The sequence below is a fragment of the Bombina bombina genome, chromosome 5, assembly GCF_027579735.1.
Source record: "Bombina bombina isolate aBomBom1 chromosome 5, aBomBom1.pri, whole genome shotgun sequence".
NCBI classification, from domain to species: Eukaryota; Metazoa; Chordata; class Amphibia; order Anura; family Bombinatoridae; genus Bombina; species Bombina bombina.
The window spans coordinates 1,104,999,848-1,105,020,754 of record NC_069503.1 but is presented as its reverse complement, the minus strand read 5'-3'; the positions used below and the strand labels follow the sequence as shown (position 1 = coordinate 1,105,020,754).

At 42.0% G+C, this 20,907-nt stretch overlaps 1 protein-coding gene across 1 annotated transcript in view; it reads right to left on the bottom strand.

Moving 5' to 3' along the window:
- The window catches only part of AGO2 (argonaute RISC catalytic component 2), a 598,276-nt gene that overhangs the window by 134,939 nt on the left and 442,430 nt on the right, over nucleotides 1-20,907 (bottom strand). Inside the window, exon 13 of the mRNA XM_053715953.1 lies at nucleotides 14,734-14,893. Within this exon, the coding sequence (XP_053571928.1) occupies nucleotides 14,734-14,893 (160 nt within the window). The remainder of the gene's footprint in view (nucleotides 1-14,733; nucleotides 14,894-20,907) is intronic.

Below are 20,907 nucleotides of genomic sequence, written 5' to 3'. Positions count from 1 at the left end.
AAAAACAGGAGGGGGAGCGAACGGTATACCTGGTCTATCCCACTCCTTAGTAACAATATTCGCAATCCTCTTAGGGACTGGAAAAACATCAGTGTAAACAGGAACCTCTAAGTATTTGTCCATTTTACACAATTTCTCTTTGACCACTATAGGGTCACCATCATTCAGAGTCGCTAATACCTCCCTGAGCAACAAGCGGAGGTGTTCAAGCTTAAATTTAAAGGCCGTCATATCAGAATCTGTCTGAGGGAGCGTCTTTCCTGAATCAGAAATCTCTCCCTCAGATAGCAAATCCCTTACCCCTACTCAGAACATTGTGAGGGTATATCGGAAACGGCTACTAAAGTGTCAGAAGGCTCAGAACCCAGAGCTGTCACGCTTTCCTTGTAACCCAGGCAGTTTAGATAAAATCTCTGTGAGGGTTGTATTCATAACTGTGGCCATGTCTTGTAAAGTAAATGAAGTCGACGCACTAGAGGTACTTGGCGTCACTTGTGCAGGCGTTACTGGTTGTGACACTTCGGGAGAGCTAGATGGCATACCCTCATTTTCTGTCGGAGAATCATCTATTGCTATATTTTTAAGTGCTATAATATGCTCTTTATAATTTATAGACATATCAGTGCAAGTGGGACACATTCTAAGAGGGGGTTCCACAACGGCTTCTAAACACATTGAACAAGGATTTTCCTTGATGTCAGACATGTTAAACAGGCTAGTAATGAAACAAGCAAGCTTGGAAAACACTTTAATCAAAGTAAATAATACTTAGAAAAAACGGTACTGTGCCTTTAAGAGAAAAACAGAATTTATGTTTACCTGATAAATTTCTTTCTCCAACGGTGTGTCCGGTCCACGGCGTCATCCTTACTTGTGGGATATTCTCCTCCCCAACAGGAAATGGCAAAGAGCCCAGCAAAGCTGGTCACATGATCCCTCCTAGGCTCCGCCTACCCCAGTCATTCGACCGACGTTAAGGAGGAATATTTGCATAGGAGAAACCATATGGTACCGTGGTGACTGTAGTTAAAGAAAATAAAATATCAGACCTGATTAAAAAAACCAGGGCGGGCCGTGGACCGGACACACCGTTGGAGAAAGAAATTTATCAGGTAAACATAAATTCTGTTTTCTCCAACATCGGTGTGTCCGGCCCACGGCGTCATCCTTACTTGTGGGAACCAATACCAAAGCTTTAGGACACGGATGAAGGGAGGGAGCAAATCAGGTCACCTAAATGGAAGGCACCACGGCTTGCAAAACCTTTCTCCCAAAAATAGCCTCAGAAGAAGCAAAAGTATCAAACTTGTAAAATTTGGTAAAAGTGTGCAGTGAAGACCACGTCGCTGCCCTACATATCTGATCAACAGAAGCCTCGTTCTTGAAGGCCCATGTGGAAGCCACAGCCCTAGTGGAATGAGCTGTGATTCTTTCGGGAGGCTGCCGTCCGGCAGTCTCGTAAGCCAATCTGATGATGCTTTTAATCCAAAAAGAGAGAGAGGTAGAAGTTGCTTTTTGACCTCTCCTTTTACCTGAATAAACAACAAACAAGGAAGATGTTTGTCTAAAATCCTTTGTAGCATCTAAGTAGAATTTTAGAGCGCGAACAACATCCAAATTGTGCAACAAACGTTCCTTCTTTGAAACTGGTTTCGGACACAGAGAAGGTACGATAATCTCCTGGTTAATGTTTTTGTTAGAAACAACTTTTGGAAGAAAACCAGGTTTAGTACGTAAAACCACCTTATCTGCATGGAACACCAGATAAGGAGGAGAACACTGCAGAGCAGATAATTCTGAGACTCTTCTGGCAGAAGAAATCGCAACTAAAAACAAAACTTTCCAAGATAATAACTTAATATCAACGGAATGTAAGGGTTCAAACGGAACCCCCTGAAGAACTGAAAGAACTAAATTGAGACTCCAAGGAGGAGTCAAAGGTTTGTAAACAGGCTTGATTCTAACCAGAGCCTGCACAAAGGCTTGAACATCTGGCACAGCTGCCAGCTTTTTGTGAAGTAATACCGACAAGGCAGAAATCTGTCCCTTCAGGGAACTTGCAGATAATCCTTTTTCCAATCCTTCTTGAAGGAAGGATAGAATCCTAGGAATCTTAACCTTGTCCCAAGGGAATCCTTTAGATTCACACCAACAGATATATTTTTTCCAAATTTTGTGGTAAATCTTTCTAGTCACAGGCTTTCTGGCCTGAACAAGAGTATCGATAACAGAATCTGAGAATCCTCGCTTCGATAAAATCAAGCGTTCAATCTCCAAGCAGTCAGCTGGAGTGAAACCAGATTCGGATGTTCGAACGGACCCTGAACAAGAAGGTCTCGTCTCAAAGGTAGCTTCCAAGGTGGAGCCGATGACATATTCACCAGATCTGCATACCAAGTCCTGCGTGGCCACGCAGGAGCTATCAAGATCACCGACGCCCTCTCCTGCTTGATCCTGGCTATCAGCCTGGGGATGAGAGGAAATGGCGGGAACACATAAGCTAGTTTGAAGGTCCAAGGTGCCACTAGTGCATCCACTAGAGCCGCCTTGGGATCCCTGGATCTGGCCCCGTAGCAAGGAACTTTGAAGTTCTGACGAGAGGCCATCAGATCCATGTCTGGAATGCCCCACAGGTGAGTGACTTGGGCAAAGATTTCCGGATGGAGTTCCCACTCCCCCGGATGCAATGTCCGCCGACTCAGAAAATCCGCTTCCCAGTTTTCCACTCCTGGGATGTGGATAGCAGACAGGTGGCAGGAGTGAGACTCCGCCCAAAGAATTATTTTGGTTACTTCTTCCATCGCTAGGGAACTCCTTGTTCCCCCCTGATGGTTGATGTACGCAACAGTCGTCATGTTGTCTGATTGAAACCGTATGAACCTGGTCCTCGCAAGCTGGGGCCAGGCCTGGAGAGCATTGAATATCGCTCTCAGTTCCAGAATATTTATCGGTAGAAGAGATTCTTCCCGAGACCAAAGACCCTGAGCTTTCAGGGATCCCCAGACCGCGCCCCAGCCTATCAGACTGGCGTCGGTCGTGACAATGACCCACTCTGGTCTGTGGAACATCATCCCTTGAGACAGATTGTCCAGGGACAGCCACCAACGGAGTGAGTCTCTGGTCTTCTGATTTACTTGTATCTTCGGAGACAAGTCTGTATAGTCCCCATTCCACTGACTGAGCATGCACAGTTGTAATGGTCTTAGATGAATGCGCGCAAAAGGAACTATGTCCATCGCCGCCACCATCAACCCGATCACTTCCATGCACTGAGCTATGGAAGGAAGAGGAACGGAATGAAGTATCCGACAAGAGTCCAGAAGCTTTGTTTTTCTGGCCTCTGTTAGAAAGATCCTCATTTCTAAGGAGTCTATAATTGTTCCCAAGAAGGGAACCCTTGTTGACGGGGATAGAGAACTCTTTTCCACGTTCACTTTCCAGCCGTGAGATCTGAGAAAGGCCAGGACAATGTCCGTGTGAGCCTTTGCTTGAGGAAGGGACGACGCTTGAATCAGAATGTCGTCCAGGTAAGGTACTACTGCAATGCCCCTTGGTCTTAGCACCGCTAGAAGGGACCCTAGTACCTTTGTGAAAATCCTTGGAGCAGTGGCTAATCCGAAAGGAAGCGCCACGAACTGGTAATGTTTGTCCAGGAATGCAAACCTTAGGAACCGATGATGTTCCTTGTGGATAGGAATATGTAGATACGCATCCTTTAAATCCACCGTGGTCATGAATTGACCTTCCTGGATGGAAGGAAGGATAGTTCGGATGGTTTCCATCTTGAACGATGGGACCTTGAGAAATTTGTTTAAGATCTTGAGATCTAGGATTGGTCTGAACGTTCCCTCTTTTTTGGGAACTATGAACAGATTGGAGTAGAACCCCATCCCCTGTTCTCTTAATGGAACAGGATGAATCACTCCCATTTTTAACAGGTCTTCTACACAATGTAAGAACGCCTGTCTTTTTATGTGGTCTGAAGACAACTGCGACCTGTGGAACCTCCCCCTTGGGGGAAGTCCCTTGAATTCCAGAAGATAACCCTGGGAGACTATTTCTAGCGCCCAAGGATCCAGAACATCTCTTGCCCAAGCCTGAGCGAAGAGAGAGAGTCTGCCCCCCACCAGATCCGGTCCCGGATCGGGGGCCAATATTTCATGCTGTCTTGGTAGCAGTGGCAGGTTTCTTGGCCTGCTTTCCCTTGTTCCAGCCTTGCATTGGTCTCCAAGCTGGCTTGGCCTGAGAAGTATTACCCTCTTGCTTAGAGGACGTAGCACCTTGGGCTGGTCCGTTTTTACGAAAGGGACGAAAATTAGGTCTATTTTTTGCCTTGAAAGGCCGATCCTGAGGAAGGGCGTGGCCCTTACCCCCAGTGATATCAGAGATAATCTCTTTCAAGTCAGGACCAAACAACGTTTTCCCCTTGAAAGGAATGTTTAGTAGCTTGTTCTTGGACGACGCATCAGCCGACCAAGATTTCAACCAAAGCGCTCTGCGCGCCACAATAGCAAACCCAGAGTTCTTAGCCGCTAACTTAGCCAATTGCAAAGAGGCGTCTAGAGTGAAAGAATTAGCCAATTTGAGAGCATTGATTCTGTCCATAATCTCCTCATAAGGAGGAGAGTCACTATCGAGCACCTTAAGCAGTTCATCAAACCAGAAATATGCGGCAGTAGTGACAGGGACAATGCATGAAATGGGTTGTAGAAGGTAACCCTGCTGAACAAACATCTTTTTAAGCAAACCTTCTAATTTTTTATCCATAGGATCTTTGAAAGCACAACTATCCTCTATGGGAATAGTGGTGCGTTTGTTTAAAGTAGAAACCGCTCCCTCGACCTTGGGGACTGACTGCCATAAGTCCTTTCTGGGGTCGACCATAGGAAACAATTTTTTAAATATGGGGGGAGGGACGAAAGGAATACCGGGCCTTTCCCATTCTTTATTAACAATGTCCGCCACCCGCTTGGGTATAGGAAAAGCTTCTGGGAGCCCCGGCACCTCTAGGAACTTGTCCATTTTACATAGTTTCTCTGGGATGACTAAATTTTCACAATCATCCAGAGTGGATAATACCTCCTTAAGAAAAATGCGGAGATGTTCCAATTTAAATTTAAATGTAATCACATCAGATTCAGCCTGCTGAGAAATGTTCCCTAAATCAGTAATTTCTCCCTCAGACAAAACCTCCCTGGCCCCCTCAGATTGGGTTAGGGGCCCTTCAGAGATATTAATATCAGCGTCGTCATGCTCTTCAGTAACTAAAACAGAGCAGCCACGCTTACGCTGACAAGGGTTCATTTTGGCTAAAATGTTTTTGACAGAATTATCCATTACAGCCGTTAATTGTTGCATAGTAAGGAGTATTGGCGCGCTAGATGTACTAGGGGCCTCCTGAGTGGGCAAGACTCGTGTAGACGAAGGAGGGAATGATGCAGTACCATGCTTACTCCCCTCACTTGAGGAATCATCTTGGGCATCATTGTCATTATCACATAAATCACATTTATTTAAATGAATAGGAATTCTGGCTTCCCCACATTCAGAACACAGTCTATCTGGTAGTTCAGACATGTTAAACAGGCATAAACTTGAACAGAAAGTACAAAAAACGTTTTAAAATAAACCCGTTACTGTCACTTTAAATTTTAAACTGAACACACTTTATTACTGCAATTGCGAAAAAACATGAAGGAATTGTTCAAAATTCACCAAATTTTCACCACAGCGTCTTAAAGCTTTGAAAATATTGCACACCAATTTTGGAAGCTTTAACCCTTAAAATAACGGAACCGGAGCCGTTTTAAGCTTTAAACCCCTTTACAGTCCCTGGTATCTGCTTTGCTGAGACCCAACCAAACCCAAAGGGGAATACGATACCAAATGACGCCTTCAGAAGTCTTTTATAAGTATCAGAGCTCCTCTCACATGCGACTGCATGCCATGCCTCTCAAAAACAAGTGCGCAACACCGGCGCGAAAATGAGACTCTGCCTATGCTTTGGGAAAGCCCCTAAAGAATAAGGTGTCTAAAACAGTGCCTGCCGATATTATTATATCAAAATACCCATAAAAAATGATTCCTCAAGGCTAAATATGTGTTAATAATCAATCGATTTAGCCCAGAAAAAGTCTACAGTTTAAATAAGCCCTTGTGAAGCCCTTATTTACAATCGTAATAAACATGGCTTACCGGATCCCATAGGGAAAATGACAGCTTCCAGCATTACATCGTCTTGTTAGAATGTGTCATACCTCAAGCAGTAAGAGACTGCACACTGTTCCCCCAACTGAAGTTAATTGCTCTCAACAGTCCTGTGTGGAACAGCCATGGATTTTAGTTACGGTTGCTAAAATCATTTTCCTCATACAAACAGAATTCTTCATCTCTTTTCTGTTTCTGAGTAAATAGTACGTACCAGCACTATTTGAAAATAACAAACTCTTGATTGAATAATGAAAAACTACAGTTAAACACTAAAAAACTCTAAGCCATCTCCGTGGAGATGTTGCCTGTACAACGGCAAAGAGAATGACTGGGGTAGGCGGAGCCTAGGAGGGATCATGTGACCAGCTTTGCTGGGCTCTTTGCCATTTCCTGTTGGGGAGGAGAATATCCCACAAGTAAGGATGACGCCGTGGACCGGACACACCTATGTTGGAGAAAAAAGATGCACAAACTCTGCAAAACAGTGTAAAAAAGCAGTAAAATCTTCGAAATTTTTACAGTAGAATCATAAAGCACAGCCAGACAAATAAACGATTAACCCCTTAATGTAAAAACCGGATTGACAAAACGTCAAAAACCGGTATAAAGACGTTCAGCACCTTGCCACAGCTCTGCTGTGGCGCCTACCTGCCCTTAAGGATAGATTTGTGGGGAAAAAACTTCATTTAGGCCCTCAAACACAGAAGGACCCTATGGAGAAGCAGTTAGTGTCTTCGGTGTAAAAGAAACTGAGCAACTGAGGCGCGAAAATAGGCCCCTCCCACCTCACTCGATGTTAGTGGGGCCTAAAAGAAACGCAGCAAAGTGTTTCTAAACTAGCCATATGGGTTAATAACCCTTAAATAAGCCACAATGACCCCTGAAAGTCCCTCAAAAAACGTTAAGTTTTCAATAAAAAAGTGTCACCAGTAACAACTGAGCCCTTTATGCAAGCTGGGATTCCCTACTAAGTGTCAGAATACAGCTTACCCTTCCCTCATGGGGATACTGCCAGCCTTTTCTAGAATTATCACAGTCTGTTTAGAAAAAAATTGACTGAACATACCTCAATGCAGCCTAGCATGCAAACCATTCCCCCAACAGAAGTTTTGCTGTACTCAGCCTCTGTGGGAACAGCAGTGGATCTTAGTTACAAAGTGCCAAGATCATCATCCTCCTTGCAGAAATCTTCATCCCTTTTCTGCCAGAGAGTGAATAGTACACACCGGTACCATTTAAAATAAACTTTTGCTTGAGAAAATAAAAACTAACATTTTTGTCACCACACTCACTTTACCCTTCCTAGTACTTAGAGTAGGCAAAGAGAATGACTGGGGGGTGGGGGTGGAGCTAAGGGGGGAGCTATATAGACAGCTCTGCTGTGGGTGCTCTCTTTGCCACTTCTTGTTAGGAAGGAGAATAACCCACAAGTATGGATGAATCCGTGGACTTGATACATCTTGCAAGAGAAATAATAATAATCCACAATTAGCGGAAAGAGAAACATATGGCTTTTGTGTGATGATTACAAATACATTGGAGTTTAACCCCTTCCCACCAGTGGGACATTTCAAGCTGTCTTAACTGCGCTGGGCTTTATCGCAGTTAGGACGGCAGGGAACATCCTAGCTGTTTGAATGTACTGAAGCCAAAGGCGCTTCCTGAAAGGCATTGCGGCCTGGAGGGCGTCCCTAGCGTCATAGGCACTCCCCCAGGATCTCATGAACGATTGAGTGATTTCAATTTGTTTACATCGGGAACTTTGTTCAAATGTAGACACATTAGGCCCATCATGAAAGGGTTAAATAGTGAATAAAAAACTAAAACAGATTCAGCATTAAATAAATAAAAAAATCACAGGAGTGAGCACAATGTTATCTATATGACACACATGAACTAGCACTGTCTAACTGTGCACTGAGATAAGAGGCGGCCGTCAATGACTTAGTAATCAGTTTATGGGCCTACCTAGGCTTAGCTTTCAATAAAGAATATCAAGAGAACAAAGCAAATTTGATGATAAAAGTAAGCTGGAAAGTTGTTGCATGCCCTGTCTGAATCATAGAAGTTTAATTTTGACTGTCCCTTTAACAACCACTGATACCAGATAACACAAGTGTTCAAGGCATGGAGCCACACTGCTGTCAAACACAAAAGTTTGCAGCCTCCTCTAGCTCAAATCAGTAGACCCAGTAACCAATGTCCTGTATAAGTCAATTCCCATACCATCTTTGTGCCATGCACCCAAAACTAGACCAGTGCCTGCCTTGGAAATCTTCAATGTTTTATTTTCAAATTTCCTTTAAAAATTCTGAAACTTGCTTTTGAAACATTTTCTTAGTGATGTAAAAGTTGGATAATTAAAAAATAAAAAATTTAAGACTGCCTGAGAAAAACATAATTTATGTAAGAACTTACCTGATAAATTCATTTCTTTCATATTAGCAAGAGTCCATGAGCTAGTGACGTATGGGACATACATTCCCACCAGGAGGGGCAAAGTTTCCCAAACCTCAAAATGCCTATAAATACACCCCTCACCACACCCACAATTCAGTTTAACGAATAGCCAAGAAGTGGGGTGATAAGAAAAAAGTGCGAAAGCATATAAAATAAGGAATTGGAATAATTGTGCTTTATACAAAAAAATCATAACCACCACAAAAAAGGGCGGGCCTCATGGACTCTTGCTAATATGAAAGAAATGAATTTATCAGGTAAGTTCTTACATAAATGATGTTTTCTTTCATGTAATTAGCAAGAGTCCATGAGCTAGTGACGTATGGGATAATGACTACCCAAGATGTGGATCTTTCCACACAAGAGTCACTAGAGAGGGAGGGATAAAATAAAGACAGCCAATTCCTGCTGAAAATAATCCACACCCAAAATAAAGTTTAATGAAAAACATAAGCAGAAGATTCAAACTGAAACCACTGCCTGAAGTACTTTTCTACCAAAAAATGCTTCAGAAGAAGAAAACACATCAAAATGGTAGAATTTAGAAAAAGTATGCAAAGAGGACCAAGTTGCTGCTTTGCAAATCTGATCAATCGAAGCTTCATTCCTAAACGCCCAGGAAGTAGAAACTTACCTAGTAGAATGAACTGTAAACCTTCGAGGCGGAATTTTACCCGACTCGACATAAGCATGATGAAATAAAGATTTCAACCAAGATGCCAAAGAAATGGCAGAAGCTTTCTGGCCTTTTCTAGAACCGGAAAAGATGACAAATAGACTAGAAGTCTTTCGGAAAGACTTAGTAGCTTAAACATAATAATACAAAGCTCTAACAGCATCCAAAGAATACAATGATTTCTCCTTAGAATTCATAGGATTAGGACATAATGAAGGAACCACAATTTCTCTACTAAGGATGTTAGAATTCACAACCTTAGGTAAAAAATTCAAAGAAGTTCGCAGCACCGCCTTATCCTGATGAAAAATCAGAAAAGGAGACTCACAAGAAAGAGCAGATAATTCAGAGACTCTTCTGGCAGAAGAGATGGCCAAAAGAAACAAAACTTTCCAAGAAAGTAATATAACGACCAAAGAATGCATGGGTTCAAAAGGAGGAGCTTGAAAAGCCCCCAGAACCAAATTCAAACTCCAAAGAGGAGAAATTGACTTAATGACAGGTTTTATACGAACCAAAGCTTGTACAAAACAATGAAATATCAGGAAGATTAGCAATCCTTCTGTGAAAAAAGAACAGAAAGAGCAGAGATTTGTCCTTTCAAGGAACTTGCGGACAAACCTTTATCTAAACCATCCTGAAGAAACTGAAAAATTCTCGGTATTTCAAAAAGAATGCCAAGAAAAAATGATGAGAAAGACACTAAGAAATATAAGTCTTCCAGACTCTATAATATATCTCTCTAGATACAGATTTACGAGCCTGTCACATAGTATTAATCACAGAGTCAGAGAAACCTTCTTTGACCAAGAATCAAGCGTTCAAACTCCATACCTTAAAATTTAAGGATTTGAGATCCTGATGGAAAAAAAGGACCTTGCGACAGAAAGTCTGGTCTTAATGGAAGAGTCCACAGCTGGCAAGAGGCCATCCGGACAAGATCCGCATACCAAAACCTGTGAGGCCATGCTGGAGCTACCAGCAGGACAAACGAGCATTCCTTTAGAATCTTGGAGAATACTCTTGGAAGAAGAACTAGAGGCGGAAAGATATAGGCAGGATGATACTTCCAAGGAAGTGATAATGTATCCACTGCTTCCGCCCGAGGATCCCGGGATCTGGACAGATACCAGGGAAGTTTCTTGTTTAGATGAGAAGCCATCAGATCTATTTCTGGGAGTTCCCACATTTGAACAATCTGAAGAAATACCTCTGGGTGAAGAGACCATTCGCCCGGATGCAACGTTTGGCGACTGAGATAATCCGCTTCCCAATTGTCTATACCTGGGATATGAACCGCAGAGATTAGACAGGAGCTGGATTCCGCCCATACCAGTATTCGAGATACTTCTTTCATAGCCAGAGGACTGTGAGTCCCTCCTTGATGATTGATGTATGCCACAGCTGTGACATTGTCTATCTGAAAACAAATGAACAACTCTCTCTTCAGAAGAGGCCAAGACTGAAGAGCTCTGAAAATTGCACGGAGTTCAAAATATTGATCGGTAATCTCACCTCCTGAGATTCCCAAACCCCTTGTGCCATCAGAGACCCCCACACAGCTCCCCAACCTGTAAGACTTGCATCTGTTGAGATTATAGTCCTGGTCGGAAGAACAAAGAAGCCCCCTGAACTAAACGATGGTGAACTGTCCACCATGTCAGAGAGTGTCGTATAATCGGTTTAAAGACATTAATTGAGATATCTTTGTGTAATCCCTGCACCACTGGTTCAGCATACAGAGCTGAAGAGGTCGCATGTGAAAACGAGCAAAGGAGATCGCATCCGATGCGGCAGTCCTAAGACCTAAAATTTCCATGCATAAGGCTACCAAAGGGAATGATTGTGACTGAAGGTTTTGACAAGCTGATATCAATGTTAAACTTCTCTTATCTGACAAGGACAGAGTCATAGACACTGAATCTATCTGGAAACCTAAAAAGGTTACCCTTGTCTGAGGAAACAATGAACTGAATGGTAAATTGATCCTCCAACCATGATCTTGAAGAAACAACACAAGTCGATTCGTATGAGATTCTGCGAAAATGTGAAGACTGAGCAAGTACCAAGATATCGTCCAAATAAGGAAATACCAAAACCCTGTTCTCTGATTACAGACAGAAGGGCACCGAGAACCTTTGAAAAAAATTCTTGGAGCTGACGCTAGGCCAAACGGTAGAGCCACAAAACTGGTAATGCTTGTCTAAAAAGAGAATTTCAGAAACTAAAAGTGATCTGGATGAATCGGAATATGCAGATATACATCCTGTAAATCTATTGTAGACATATAATGCCCTTGCTAAACAAAAGGCAGGATAGTCCTACAGTTACCATCTTGAATGTTGGTATCCTTACATAACGATTCAATATAGATAGATCCGGAACTGGTCTGAAGGAATTGACCTTCTTTGGTACAATGAAGAGATAGAATAAAACCCCAGCCCCTGTTCCAGAACTGGAACTGGCATAATTACTCCAGCCAACTCTAGATCTGAAACACATTTCAGAAATGCTGAGCCTTTGCTGTGTTTACTGGGACACGGGAAAGAAAAAAATCTCTTTGCAGGAGGCCTTAACTTGAAGCCAATTCTGTACCTTTCTGAAACAATGTTCTGAAACCAGAGATTGTGAACGGAATTGATCCAAATTTCCTTGAAGAAAACGTAAACTGCCCCATACCAGCTGAGCTGGAATGAGGGCCGCACCTTCATGGGTATTTAGGAGCTGGCTATAGGTTTCTATAAGGCTTGGACCTTAGATTTTTTATCCTTTGGTAAAAAAGTTCCCTTCCCTCCAGTAACAGTTGAGATAATAGAATCCAACTGAAAATCGAATAATTTATTACCCTGGAAAGAAAGGGAAAGCAAAGTTGACTTAGAAAACATATCAGCATTCCAAGTTTTAAGCCATAAAGCTTTTCTAGCTAAAATAGCTAGAGACATATACCTGACATCAACTCTAATGATATCAAAAGATGGTATCACAAATAAAATTATTAGCATGTTATAGAATAATAATAATGCTATAAAATTATGATATGTTACTCGTTGCGCTAAAGCTTCTAACCAAAAAGTTGAAGCTGCAGCAACATCCGCTAAAAATATAGCAGGTCTAAGAAGATTACCTGAACATAAGTAAGCATTTCTTAGAAAGGATTCAATTTTCCTATCTAAAGGATCCTTAAATGAAGTACTATCTGCCATAGGAATAGTAGTACGTTTAGCAGGAGTAGAGACAGCCCCATTAACCTTAGAGATTTTGTCCCAAAACTCTAATCTGTCAGATGGCAAAGGATATAATTGCTTAAACGTTTAGAAAGAGTAAATGAATTACCCAAATTATTCCATTCCCTGGAAATTACTTCAGAAATAGCATCAGGGAGAGAAAAAACTTCTGGAATAACTACAGGAGATTTAAAAACCTTATTTAAACGTTTAGATTTAGTATCAAGAGGACCAGAATCCTCTATTTCTAATGCAATTAATACTTCTTTAAGTAAAGAACGAATAAATTCCATCTTGAACAAATACAAAGATTTATCAGCATCAACCTCTGAGACAGAAACCTCTGAACCAGAAGAACCAATATCAGTATCAGAATGATGATGTTCATTTAAAAATTCATCTGAAAAAAGAGAAGTTTTAAAAGACTTTTATGTATACTAGAAGGAGAAATAACAGACATAGCCTTCATAATGGATTTAAAAAATAAAATCTCTTATGTTATCAGGAACACTCTGAAAATTAGATGTTGACGGAACAGCAACAGGTAATGTAACAGTACTAAAGGAAATTTTATCTGCATTAATAAGTTTGTCATGACATGCAATACAAACAACAGCTGGAGAAACAGATACCAAAAGTTTATAGCAGATACACTTAGCTTGGTAGCTCCAGCACCGGGCAGTAATTTTCCTGAAGTATCTTCTGACTCAGTTGCAACGTGGAACATCTTGCAATATGTAAAAGAAAAAACAACATATAAAGCAAAATTGATCAAATTCCTTAAATGACAGTTTCAGGAATGGGAAAAAAATGCCAGTGAACAAGCTTCTAGCAACCAGAAGCAATAAATAATGAGACTTAAATAATGTGGAGACAAAAATGACGCTCATATTTTTTAGCGCCAAAAAAGACGCCCACATTATTTGGCGCCTAAATGCTTTTGGCGCCAAAAATGACGCCACATCCGGAACGCCGACACTTTTGACGCAAAAAACGTCAAAAAATGACGCAACTTCCGGCGACACGTATGACGCCGGAAACAGAAAAAAAAATTTGCGCCAAAAAAGTCCGCGCCAAGAATGACGCAATAAAATGAAGCATTTTCAGCCCCCGCGAGCCTAACAGCCCACAGGGAAAAAGTCAAATTTTTTAAGGTAAGAAAAAATGATTGAAACAAATGCATTTATCCCAAGTATGAAACTGACTGTCTGAAAATAAGGAATGTTGAACATCCTGAGTCAAGGCAAATAAATGTTTGAATACATATATTTAGAACTTTATAAAAAAGTGCCTAACCATAGCTTAGAGTGTCACAGAAAATAAGCTTACTTACTTACCCCAGGACACTCATCTACATGTTGTAGAAAGCCAAACCAGTACTGAAACGAAAATCAGCAGAGGTAATGGTATATATATAAGAGTATATCGTCGATCTGAAAAGGGAGGTAAGAGATGAATCTCTACGACCGATAACAGAGAACCTATGAAATAGACCCTGTAGAAGGAGATCATTGCATTCAAATAGGCAATACTCTCCTCACATCCCTCTGACATTCACTGCACGCTGAGAGGAAAACCGGGCTCCAACCTGCTGCGGAGCGCATATCAACGTAGAATCTAGAACAAACTTACTTCACCACCTCCATAGGAGGCAAAGTTTGTAAAACTGAATTGTGGGTGTGGTGAGGGGTGTATTTATAGGCATTTTGAGGTTTGGGAAACTTTGCCCCTCCTGGTGGGAATGTATGTCCCATATGTCACTAGCTCATGGACTCTTGCTAATTACATGAAAGAAAAAGCGTTGCAGTACTTTTTAAATCACGTTTTATATAGAATACATTTCCCCTCTGAATAGTGGTTATTTTCAACAATGTTTTAATGTTGGGGTGAGTTCTTGTTAGGACTATATTGCCACTCTTCATCATTGGACCAGTGATCCTGAACACCGGAGCTAGCCAGCTGGGAGGCTATAATACATCCAGCCTGTTTGATTTGCACTTTATTATAGTGCAATAGGTCCGAGTATATATCTACGGTGGGATATTACCTGGGTCTTGACATAGAAGAATTTTGCCTGACATACTGTACCATTGGAGCGCCTTCTTATTTTTTTATTTCAACATTTTAACCTGCAAAGTCAGCCCAATGAAAAGTAAAACTCACCTGCCCTGAGGCAGCAAGATGTTGTTGACGCCTCCTAACTTGACATTGATCTTCAAGCACAGGTTGGATAAAGTCTGTGGTGTGGTTCTCTGCACATTTTTCATCTGCACACACTGCGTCGCCATGCCTAACACAGTGTCCCCCACACGCTTAACCTCCGCTGCAGTGAAAAAAAATGAGCATGAAGAGATGAAAACTTTATATACTACTAATTCCTGCTGGTTAAAGGGACACTGCACCCCCAGTTTTTCTTTCATGATTCAGATAGATCACGCAATTTTAAGCAACTTTCTAATTTACTCCCATTAATTTTTCTTTGTTCTTTTGCTATCTTTATTTGAAAAAGAAGGCATCTAAGCTTTTTTTGTTCAGATCTCTGGACAGCACTTATTTATTGGTTGATGAATGTATCCACCAATCAGCAAGGACAACACAGGTTGTTCAACAAAAATGGGCCGGCATCTAAACTTACATTCTTGCATTTCAAATAAAGATACCAAGAGAATGAAGAAAAATTGATAATAGGACTAAATTAGAAAGTTGCTTAAAATGTCATGCTCTATCTGAATCACGAAAGAAAAAATTTGGGTTCAGTGTCCCTTTAAGTTAGCTTGACACTAAGAACATTAAAAGAGAAAATGGAGTAAGCATGATTACTTGATTTTCTATATATATGAACATACCCATATAGTGGAGACAATTGCTTCTCTAACCAACCCTGTAGTATGCAATGACATCGCTAAACAATCGCCCATAACTTTGCAGTTGTAGAATAAATTAATCAAAACATTATGCCAAAAAATACACATGTGCACAGCTAATGGAAAAACAGGTTCAATGTATGTCAACGACATAAGAAAAGGCAGACCAATAAAGGCAGGTTCAGCAATATTCCATGAGTCTGTAAATATGTTTTATTAAAGGGGCATTAAAACACTAATTACATTTTAGAAATATGGTATTGATTTTATTGCCCGCCTATCTCTAGTTATGGGTGGCACTATGTTGAAATATAGCTTTCACTACATACTAGTGCTGGCCTGTTTGCACATGTGCAGTAACTCTCATTCTTATACCTGTAGTGTAACCTAAGTTCCAAAATAGAAGCACCCGTGATTTTAGGGAGGTTCATAAGATGAATTTTGTGTTTAGTGTCCCTTTATGTTAAAATCTGTGTGGTTTCTATGTTAACCCAATTTGTAGTAATGAAATAAAATGAATGGCCAGACCCTTGCATACTTTCCACCATTCCTGTAACACAATGTATCACAACAAAAAAATATAATTTATGCTTACCTGATAAATTTATTTCTCTTGTAGTGTGTTCAGTCCACGGGTCATCCATTACTTATAGGATATATTCTCCTTCCCAACAGGAAGTTGCAAGAGGATCACCCAAGCAGAGCTGCTATATAGCTCCTCCCCTCACATGTCATATCCAGTCATTCGACCGAAACAAGACGAGAAAGGAGAAACTATAAGGTGCAGTGGTGACTGGAGTTATAATTTTAAAAAATTTAGAACCTGCCTTAAAAGGACAGGGCGGGCCGTGGACTGAACACACTACAAGAGAAATAAATTTATCAGGTAAGCATAAATTATGTTTTCTCTTGTTAAGTGTGTTCAGTCCACGGGTCATCCATTACTTATGGGATACCCATATCAAAGCTAAGTACACGGATGATGGGAGGGACAAGGCAGGAACATTAAACAGAAGGAACCACTGCCTGCAGAACCTTTCTCCCAAAACCAGCCTCAGAAGAAGCGAAAGTGTCAAATTTGTAAAAAGTATGAAGTGAAGACCAAACGTATTACGCTACGAAGCCAAAAAGAGAGAGAGGTAGCCGAAGCCTTTTGACCTCTCCTCTGTCCAGAGTAAACGACAAACAGAGAAGAAGTTTGTCTAAAATCTTTAGTTGCCTGTAAATAGAACTTCAGAGCACGGACCACGTCTAGATTATGCAAAAGACGTTCCTTCTTTGAAGGATTAGGACATAATGATGGAACAACAATCTCTTGATTGATATTCCTGTTAGAAACAACCTTAGGCAAAAACCCAGGTTTAGTACGCAGTACTACCTTGTCTGAATGAAAGATCAGATAAGGAGAATCACAATGTAAGGCAGATAACTCAGAGACTCTTCGAGCCGAGGAAATAGCCATCAAAAACAAAACTTTCCAAGATAAAAGTTTAATATCAATGGAATGAAGGGGTTCAAACGGAACACCCTGAAGAACTTTAAGAACCAAATTTAAGCTCCACGGAGGAGCAACAGCTTTAAACACAGGCTTAATTCTAGCCAAAGCCTGACAAAAGGTCTGGACGTCTGGATTCTCTGCCAGACGTTTGTGTAAAAGAATAGACAGAGCTGAAATCTGTCCCTTTAGCGAACTAGCGGATAAACCCTTTTCTAAACCCTCTTGTAGAAAAGCCAATATCCTAGGAATCCTAACTTTACTCCATGAGTAACTCTTGGATTCGCACCAATATAAATATTTACGCCATATCTTATGGTAAATTTTTCTGGTCACAGGTTTCCGAGCCTGTATTAATGTATCAATAACCGAATCCGAAAACCCACGCTTTGATAGAATCAAGCGTTCAATTTCCAGGCAGTCAGCCTCAGAGAAATTAGGTTTGGATGGTTGAAAGGACCCTGAATTAGAAGGTCCTGCCTCAGAGGAAGAGACCATGGTGGACAGGAGCAACGGAAATGGTGGAAACACATAAGCTATGTTGAAAACCCAAGGGGCTGCTAATGCATCTACCAGTACCGCTCCCGGGTCCCTGGACCTGGATCCGTAACAAGGAAGCTTCGCGTTCTGGCGAGATGCCATGAGATCCAGATCCGGTTTGCCCCAACGACGAATCAGTTGAGCAAATACCTCCGGGTGAAGTTCCCACTCTCCCGGATGAAAAGTCTGGCGACTTAGGAAATCCGCCTCCCAGTTCTCTACGCCCGGGATGTAAATCGCTGACAGGTGGCAAGAGTGAGACTCTGCCCAGCGAATTATCTTCGAGACTTCCAACATCGCTAGGGAACTCCTGGTTCCCCCTTGATGATTGATGTAAGCCACAGTCGTGATATTGTCCGACTGAAATCTGATGAACCTCAGTTTTGCTAACTGAGGCCAAGCTAGAAGAGCATTGAATATTGCTCTTAATTCTAGAATGTTTATTGGAAGGAGTTTCTCCTCCTGAGTCCACGATCCCTGAGCCTTCAGGGAATTCCAGACTGCTCCCCAGCCTAGAAGGCTGGCATCCGTTGTTACAATCGTCCAATCTGGTCTGCGAAAGGTCATTCCTTTGGACAGATGAACCGGTGACAACCACCAGAGAAGAGAATCTCTGGTCTCCTGGTCCAGATTTAGCAAAGGGGACAGATCTGAGTAATCCCCGTTCCATTGACTGAGCATGCATAGTTGCAGCGGTCTGAGATGCAGGCGCGCAAATGGCACTATGTCCATTGCCGCGACCATTAAGCCGATTACCTCCATGCACTGAGCTACTGATGGGCTTGGAACGGAATGAAGGACACGGCAAGCATTGAGAATCTTTGATAACCTGTACTCCGTCAGGTAAATCTTCATCTCTACAGAATCTATAAGAGTCCCTAGAAAAGGAACCCTTGTGAGTGGTAACAGAGAACTCTTTTCCACGTTCACTTTCCACCCATGCGACCTCAGAAATGCTAGAACTATCTCTGTATGAGACTTTGCATTCTGAAAACTTGACGCTTGTATCAGAATGTCGTCTAGGTACGGAGCCACCGCTATGCCTCGTGGTCTTAGTACCGCCAGAAGTGAGCCCAGAACCTTCGTAAAAATTCTCGGGGCCGTGGCTAACCCAAAGGGAAGAGCCACAAACTGGTAATGCCTGTCTAGAAAGGCAAACCTTAGGTACCGATAATGATCTTTGTGAATCGGTATATGAAGGTAAGCATCCTTTAAGTCCACGGTGGTCATATATTGACCCTCTTGGATCATGGGTAGGATGGTTCGAATGGTTTCCATCTTGAACGATGGTACCCTTAGGAATTTGTTTAAGATCTTTAAGTCCAAGATTGGTCTGAAGGTTCCCTCTTTTTTTGGAACCACAAATAGATTTGAGTAAAATCCTTGTCCCTGTTCCGATCGCGGAACTGAGTGGATCACTCCCATGATTAAGAGGTCTTGTACACATTGTAGAAATGCCTCTCTCTTTACTAGGTTTGTTGATAACTTCGAAAGATGGAACCTCCCTTGTGGAGGAGAGGTTTTGAAATCCAGAAGGTATCCCTGAGATATAATCTTTAACGTCCAGGGATCCTGCACATCTCTTGCCCAAGCCTGGGCGAAGAGAGAAAGTCTGCCCCCCACTAAATCCGTCTCCGGATAGGGGGCCCTGTCTTCATGCTGTCTTAGGGGCGGGAGTAGGCTTTCTGGCCTGCTTGCCCTTGTTCCATGACTGGTTGCCTTTCCAACCCTGTCTGTAACGAGCAGTAGTTCCTGCCTTGAAGTTACGAAAGGCACGAAAATTAGACTGTTTGGCCTTTGGTTTGGCCCTGTCCTGAGGAAGGGCGTGGCCCTTACCTCCCGTAATGTCAGCAATAATTTCCTTCAAGCCGGGCCCGAATAAGGTCTGCCCTTTGAAAGGAATGTTAAGTAGCTTAGACTTGGAAGTTACATCCGCTGACCAGGATTTAAGCCAGAGCGCTCTGCGCGCCTGTATGGCGAATCCGGAATTTTTAGCCGTAAGTTTGGTTAGATGTACTACGGCATCTGAAACAAACGCATTAGCTTGCTTAAGGGTTCTAACTTTGCTCAAAGCCTCATCCAATGGCTCTGTGCGAATCGCCTCTTCCAGAGACTCAAACCAGAATGCTGCTGCAGCCGTGACAGGCGCAATGCATGCAAGAGGCTGCAATATAAAACCCTGTTGAACAAACATTTTCTTAAGATAACCCTCTAATTTTTTATCCATTGGATCTGAGAAAGCACAGCTATCCTCCACCGGGATAGTGGTACGCTTGGCTAACGTAGAAACTGCTCCTTCCACCTTAGGGACCGTCTGCCATAAGTCTCGTGTGGTGGCGTCTATAGGGAACATTTTTCTAAATATCGGGGGAGGGGAAAAACGCACACCGGGTCTATCCCACTCCTTACTAATAATTTCTGTAAGTCTTTTTGGTATAGGAAAGACGTCAGTACACACCGGTACCGCATAGTATCTATCCAACCTACACAATTTCTCTGGAATTGCCACCGTGTCGCAATCATTCAGAGCCGCTAATACCTCCCCTAGTAACACACGGAGGTTCTCAAGCTTAAATTAAAAATTTGAAATTTCTGAATCCGGTCTCCCCGGATCAGAACCGTCACCGACAGAATGAAGCTCACCGTCCTCATGTTCTGCAAATTGTGACGCAGTATCAGACATGGCTCTCGTGTCATCAGCGCGCTCTGTCCTTAACCCAGAGCTATCGCGTTTGCCCCTTAATTCGGGCATATTATATAATACTTCTTTCATAACATTAGCCATATCATGTAAAGTGATTTGTAAGGGCCTAGATGTACTTGGCGTCTCAATCCTACGCATCTCCCGAGCGGGAGACGCAGGTACTGACACGTGAGGAGAGTTAGGCGGCATAACTTCCCCTTCGTTGTCTGGTGATAGTTTCTTTATCGGTACAGATTGACTTTTATTCAAAGCAATATCAATACAATTGGTACACATCGTTCTATTGGGCTCCACATTGGCTTTTGAACATGATGAACAAACAGTTTCCTCTGAATCAGACATGTTTAAACAGACTTAGAAATGAAACTAACAAGCTTGGAAATAACTTTCAATAAGTTTACAAGCAATATAAAAAACGCTGCAGCGCTTCAAAAATACAGATATAATTAAACAATTCTTAACAAGAAGTGTATTATTAGCAGAGGATTGCACCCATTAGCAAAAGGATGATTAACCCCTCAATACCCAAAACGGATAAAACGGATATCAATTAAGATTTAACGCTTTTAATCACAGTCAAGCACACTGTCACAGATCTGCTGTGACTGATTACCTCCCTCACAAATGAATTTTGCAGACCCCTGAGCTCTCTAGAGACGTCCTGGATCAAGGAGGAAGAAGCAGGAAGACTGTGCTAGAATTTTCACTGCGCAACAAGGCGCTAAAACAAGGTC